The sequence below is a fragment of the Vigna radiata genome, chromosome 1 (assembly GCF_000741045.1).
Source record: "Vigna radiata var. radiata cultivar VC1973A chromosome 1, Vradiata_ver6, whole genome shotgun sequence".
Classification (NCBI taxonomy): Eukaryota; Viridiplantae; Streptophyta; class Magnoliopsida; order Fabales; family Fabaceae; genus Vigna; species Vigna radiata.
This window is the reverse complement of record NC_028351.1, coordinates 3,473,320-3,480,358: the sequence shown is the minus strand read 5'-3', so window position 1 is coordinate 3,480,358 and position 7,039 is coordinate 3,473,320. Positions and strand designations below refer to the sequence as shown.

The window sequence follows — 7,039 nt, the reverse complement described above, 5'->3', positions numbered from 1 at the left end:
ACTGTGTTCTCCACTTTCACATATAACATATGTTGTTCTGAGTGACTATTTTAAATCTATCATTTGCAGACACACATACCACTTTCATTCATTTTTTTTTTCTCATTTTACTTCATTCACATTCTTATTCTCATCTTCTTTATTTGAACTTATATCTTTGATCTACATTTATCTTATTCATCTACGTCCATTTTTCTCATTAACTATATATCTTTTCTATTTTTTTCATTTATATGTTATTTTTGTTAAGAATGGAACTTTATGCTTTTTTTTTCATTTTTCTCATTAATGATAATTTGAGAATAGGGATACTGATTCTCATATATCTGTATATATTATATTTAACCTAATTTATATTTTATTGTAGTAAATTAAAGTGATGTATATATTATTTAAAAATATTATAATTTAGAAGTTAAATTATTAAGAACACGTTTTGTAAGTATCCATTTACCATAATTTAAAAAACTTAGTAACCATAAGATGAAAAGTCCTTAACAAATAGTATCCTTACCACCTTCAATGTATCATACTTGGAAATTAATAATATAAATTCAAAACTTGATTTACATGCCTTTCATAGTTTGTCCTATTAGCTGTTACACAATTTAAAAGTGAAGAATGTTAGAGTTACACGGCAGTACAATGTAAATCCAATTTTAATAATTATTTAACGTCGATTTTGCTATTTAGTATCGGTTTTTTTTATCATATATATCTATCCTTTTCAGTAAATTAAAGTAGCAAATACTATATGAAATATCATAATTTAGAAGTTAAATTATTAAGAAGAGTGCAGAATAAGAATATTCCTTTACCAGAATTCCAAAATTTTAGTAACCTCCAAATGAGATAAAAAGTTCTTATTACAAATAGTATTCTTTACCACGTTCAATGTGTACATGTTGTCACCTGTTCTAGATTCAACACTTCATTTTACATGCCGTCCACACTTTGTCCTTTTCATGGCTAAAAATGAATAAATCAAAACCCACAAACTCTTCAAGATCGCAAGCAGTCACAAACGAAGAACAAGTTGAGAATCATTACAAAAAGTGGTGAAGAAAACCATGGCTACGAGAGCACACTGTATGGTACTTGCATACCCAACTCAAGGTCATATCAATCCCATTCTTCAATTCTCAAAACTACTGCAACGGCAAGGGGTGAGAGTAACTCTCGTTACAACTCGTTTCTACTACAATACCTTAAAAACTGTGCCTCCTTCTATTGCCGTTGAAACCATCTCTGATGGGTTTGATAATGGAGGGCCAAAAGAAGCTGGTGGCTTCAAAGCCTATTTGGCACGCTTCTGGCAAGTTGGGCCACTCACTTTTTCTGAGCTTCTTGAGAAACTTGATGGATCAAAAAATGATGATGACCATGTTGATTGTGTTGTCTATGATACCTTCTTCAATTGGGCACCAGAAGTTGCCAAGAGATTTGGAATAGTTGTTGCAGCTTATCTCACTCAAAACATGGTTGTGAATAGCATATACTATCATGTTCATTTGGGGAAGTTGAAGGTTCCACTCAAAGAACATGAGTTTTCCCTTCCTGCCATGCCTAAACTTTATCTTGAGGACATGCCTTCTTTCTTCTTTGGTGAAGATTTCACTTTTCTTGATTTTTTAGTTTCTCAGTTTTCCACTATTGAGAAAGCTGATCGGATCCTATGCAACACCTTCTATGAGCTTGATGAAGAGGTACAACCAATGAATTTCAATATATTGTGTTTTTAAATTTTTATTCTTTCAATGTCTAGTAGTTTTTGTATCAAGTTACACTAAAAACCATATTGCTTGGGAACTTTTCTTATAATACTATGTATATATCTAGATATTTTCTCTCATTTCTGGCATGTAATGTGTACTGACTAGAAAGCACTTTTAGATAGCAGATTGGATTGTGAAGGTTTGGCCACAATTTAAGACTATAGGACCAAACATTCCATCTTTCTTTTTAGATAAGCAATGGGANAAATAATGAAAGAATGGAAGAAATAACCCTAAGCTTGGTTGAATGGAGCCTAAGCATCCAAGGAACCTCCTCCAAGGTGTGTGGAATAGCTCTGGACGTTTCTCTCTGCCAAAAGAATCCCTTTCTAATTCGCACTGGGGCTATATATAAGCCCAAAAAGATAACAGATAGATTAAGAAAAATTTACAGAATCTAACTAAAAAAATAGACAACCGCCCAGGCGCCTAAATTCACCGCTCAGCGGTTTGCCTCTTTCCGCTTTGACCGCTCAACAGTCAGTTTTGGCGCTAAGCGGTTTCCCTCTAATTGCTCTGAGCGCTCAGCGAACCATTCTGGCGCTCAACGGCTTGCTAAACCCTTCTTTTCATCATTTTACTCCTTCTTTCATGGGTCTAAGTCCACCTTACTTCACTTCCATCTTTAATTCATCTAAAAACCCTGCAAAACAATGTAAAACAAGCATAATATCTCTAAAACCAATTTTTGACTCTCAAGAGACACAACTAAGTGTTTTACTTGATTTAAAGCTCATTCTAAGCCACAAAGGGTGTGTTTTACTATCAAATTTAAGCATGAAAATAACGGTTTTTAAACCATTATGAACTTACCCATTTTATATTACTTGATAACGATCTGGTACACTTGCGAGGGACTTAACAGCACCCTACTGCGTTTGCCCAAAGGCAGGACCTTTAATTAAATGTATAAAATTAACTTGGTTTTCCAAAATGTTTAATTTTCCCCAAAATTAAAAATAAAAATAAAAGAAATTATTAAGAAATAAAAATACTTTTGTTTTACGAACCTGACAAAGATTAACCTCGCTCCTACGTATATCCATTTATAATGGACAATCAGAGATCGCGTAGTTCTTTACCTAGAAAGAGGTTTGTGAGTTTGTTTAAAAATTATTATGGATTGATTTAAATTTTTGAAAAATCCCGAAAAGGATTGACCTTGCTCCTACGTATATCCATTTATGATGGAAAATCAAGGATCACGTAATTCTGGTAAAAAAAAAAGTTTGTTTACCAAAATTGATATTTTTTGGGTTTTAAATATTTTGTATTTTTTTATTTTAAAAATGGTGGGAAAAAGAAAGAAATTGGCCATAGGTCGTACCCTTTATTTTATTATTTTTTAAAAAAACGTTATTTGTGTGTAGTAAAAAATAATATCTTTTAGAAAAAACTTCAAAGCACAATAAAAAGAGAAAAATAATGATGTAGAGGTGACATACATTTTTAACTTTCGGTATTCCCCTATTTCTTCCTTAATGATTGTTGTTGACAAAACCCTTATGTGTGAGATCCTATTTTTCTCTATACTTTCTTTCTCTCTTTCTATTATTTCTTGTCTCCCTCTCTCTTTTCTTTTCTTTTTTGTCCTCATTTTTCTTTCACAGGATGCGTATTTATATATACACATGGTAATATTATGATAATTTTGCCTTAATTGTCAATTACAAAATAGGGAAAGAAATGATCTTAATTGTAAGAAAAATAAATCAAATAATATTCAAGACATTGATTATAATCATTGTGAGAAAAAAATGTCCATTTTAAAAACAAATCATATTTTCCTCTAAAGAAAGAAATTAATGCAGCAAATTATATCAATATATTTTTAATTATTGACATAATATTGATTCAAATTATTATCATATTAAACTAATATTTCAAAAATATTTTAAAGTAATATCTGTCCTGCATTAAAAAAGATTATTTTATTATTTTTTTTCTTTTTTTTCTTTTTACTCACCATTAATTATTATTTTTTTATTCTTTAATTTTAATTATTTACAATCTCAGACAAAATTAGGTGTTGATAGTATAAAACAAATAAATAAAAATTCGTTTATATTCGGGTATCAAGAAATATTGTGGTAATTTTACTTGACATCTACGTGACGACACTCCCTTTTATAAAATAAAATGGGTTTATAAATTTTAATGTCTTTCCTTTCACTTAACATATATGCTGTTTTAATTTTTAATAAATTCTGACTAATAATTAAGTATAGATTCATGATACGACTCACATGTATTGGTTTATAATAATCATCAAACTATAGTGTGGAAGATAAAATTGGATACAGAGATACTTTGGACCGATTCGAATGGTATGAAAACAAAATTTAACGAGGAAGAAAATCGGCACTACAATGTCTACAAAAGTGAACTTGTGGATAAAATAATTATTTTAATAAAAAAATTAATCCTAGTAAGGTTTTTGTGGACAGAAAAAAAAGTGTAACCACTAAAGAAACAAAACAAAATGGATGGGTCCCACGCAACCATTTCATATACGATCTTCCACTCCAAAACACTCATGTCACCAAAGCCATCTTCATGATATTAAAATAAGCCGACTCATATGTCTAACACTTACACCAACCCACTAAATATTAATCACTAATATGAAAAAAAAAAAAAAAACCTATACTTTCCAAGCGACCCACTGCATGCATCATTTAACTTATACAATATTTTCGAACCTTTCTCCTTTTCTCCTTTTTCATCTCTTTTTTTTTTCTTCTCACTCCTTTAAAAGAAATAATATATCTTCTCTCTTTTTCAATTTTTTTCTTAATCTCTTTCAAGATTCGATGACAATTTTTTATAACAATAACATGAAATAAAACCCTTTTTCACGTATACTATTTTAGATTTTTACGTATGTTGAAAATTTAATGTTATGACGGAAAATAGAAATTAAAGTTGTTGTCCCTATAACTTACATAAATTAGTGTCTATACATTAATTGACGTATGTTATACAGATAACAAATACTAATTTTATTGTCTTTATTTTCTTTAAATTTCAAGTAAAAAATTTATGTTTTTTTTTTAAACATTAGAAGTCAATAATATATAATATAAAAATACATTATAAAAACTTTTAAAATTTTCTAAATAGTATAGGTATATCAAATAAAGATGTAGAGTACATAAATATTGGTGAAAAATACTAATAAATGATGAAATTTTTTAAATTCTAGACCTTCAATCTTTTTTGGGTTTGAAGTAACAATACTCGTACTTATACTTATACTCAGCTTTATTATTTAAAATATTAATTAAATAGTTTTTTAAATTAAAATAAATACGACGTTATCAATTAGCCAAAGTCAACAGAAAACACATTTTAAGGATTTACATAAATAAGCACTTGAAATTCATATATTTTCATGTGAATAAAAACTAATAATAAATAAAAATATTTAAAAAATTGTATAAATAATTAAATGTAAAAATTATTTTCTTTATTAAAAAATTGTGTAAAAAAATCAAGAGTTTTTCAATTGAATTTTATTTTTAGTTTTTTAGTAATACGAAGCTGAGAATCACGGTGGAATGGACAAAATATGTATATACTCATTTTTATTTTTATATTCAATTTAAAAAATTAAAAATTACTCATATTCATATTTATCTTTGTTGGAAAACAGGTAGGCTTTTTTTACACCAAGAGGGGGTGAATTGGTGAGTTTTTAAAATCAGGGTCTTTTTGCAATATTTAAAATAAAGTATAAAACTTTATAAAACTTTCTTGAATCGCAAGTAATGAAAATTGTATGCAGCGGAAAAAACGTAGTTGACTGCACAAATGATAAAGTCGATTGTAAGTAAAAGATTAGGATAGAGAAATTCAAACACTGGTTTTTATACTGGTTCGGCCTCAATGCCTACATCCAGTGTCCTTCCAATACCAGGAAGCAATTGCACTATAATGGTCATGGTTTTTACAGCAAGGAATTTATAGAAGACCTCCACGTCAAAAATATAAATTTCCTCTCGGACCCTCTAACCAAAATATAGCCAATACAACACAGCAAGACTTGCAACAAGATGTCCCCTCTCTTGCAATCTGCCAATGATGAAGGTTGAAAAACAGTTATTTTCATATGTCATTTTAGACCTAATTATGCCCTTTACTACTTGGAATGAGCTTAGAATCAAGCAAAACTCAATAAATGAGTCTGTAGACAGTCAAAACCTGTTTTTAGCGGTATTATGCTTGTTTTGCATTGTTTTGTAGCTATTTTGAGGAAATGAAGAATGAAGCTGAAGATAAAGGTCGTAGACTCAAGAAAAGAGAAGAAAATTGAAGATTTGAAGAGTCGACGCACCGCCCGGCGGCAACTTACACCGCTGGGCGGTCCAGGGCGAGGAGTAGGCACTAGCGTTGGCGTTGGGCGGTTCTGAGGGAAACCGCCTGATACGCGGGGCCCAAGCCCAATAAATAAAGTCCACCAAAGAAGGATAAAGAAGTAATTTTACACACATGAAGGGGTGAGGATAGCTTAATAGGGGGTGCACCGGGAACTTTCTTATTTTAGAAATTGAAATAAACGTGTACTCCATATAGATTCTAGAAGCTAGCACATTTAGCACATGTCTTAGAAATAGGAAACATGATTCATATTGGCTGAACACGTTTTTCATCACCAAGCCAAAGGTTGAGGAGTCTACAAAACTCACCTTGGCTACCCATGTATTCACTTTTGGATGATAAATGAGATTTCCTTCTGTTGAAGAATTTCTAACACACGGACTCTACCAAAAGTCTTCTTCATTTGAGCTTTCCATTCTCCATCTAGCTTCCTTCCAATGGAAGGCTGCCTGAGCTAGTTTCGTCCTCACCGTAGAGCTCTTCCTCCACCATTCAAATCACTGCCGCAACTCTGCCCTTGGTTATCAAACCTCAAGCCACTTCATCTGATACCTCTAATTCAAATGTTCAGAACTTCCGCTGCATCTCAAATCTTCATTTCTGGCTGGAGCATCCTTATCATGTGGTTATCAGAGCTATGGTTGGATGATTCACGCTCTAGATAAGTCCATTTTCTTGATTCCAAACTATCATTCAATTTCCACACTGTCATTGTGATAAGCTGTCGTTGAAGCTATCAAATTAATACTACTTTTCAAGGCAACTTCAGTATTGCCTAGTAGTATTGAAGAAAGTAGATAGGGCTAAAGTAACCCTAAGTCGTCTCCCAACGAACACGGAATTGCTTTCGAATATCTGAAACTTATGTATGCTATGCAATGCTT

At 31.1% G+C, this 7,039-nt stretch overlaps 1 protein-coding gene across 1 annotated transcript in view; it reads left to right on the top strand.

Moving 5' to 3' along the window:
• The first annotated feature begins 1,029 nt into the window (after positions 1-1,029).
• Positions 1,030-7,039, top strand: part of LOC106755705 (UDP-glycosyltransferase 74G1-like) — an 11,033-nt gene continuing 5,023 nt past the window's right edge. The window contains 2 exon segments of the mRNA XM_022786276.1: positions 1,030-1,706; positions 1,894-2,017. Of these exon segments, the coding sequence (XP_022641997.1) occupies positions 1,071-1,706; positions 1,894-2,017 (760 nt within the window). The 5' untranslated portion in view covers positions 1,030-1,070.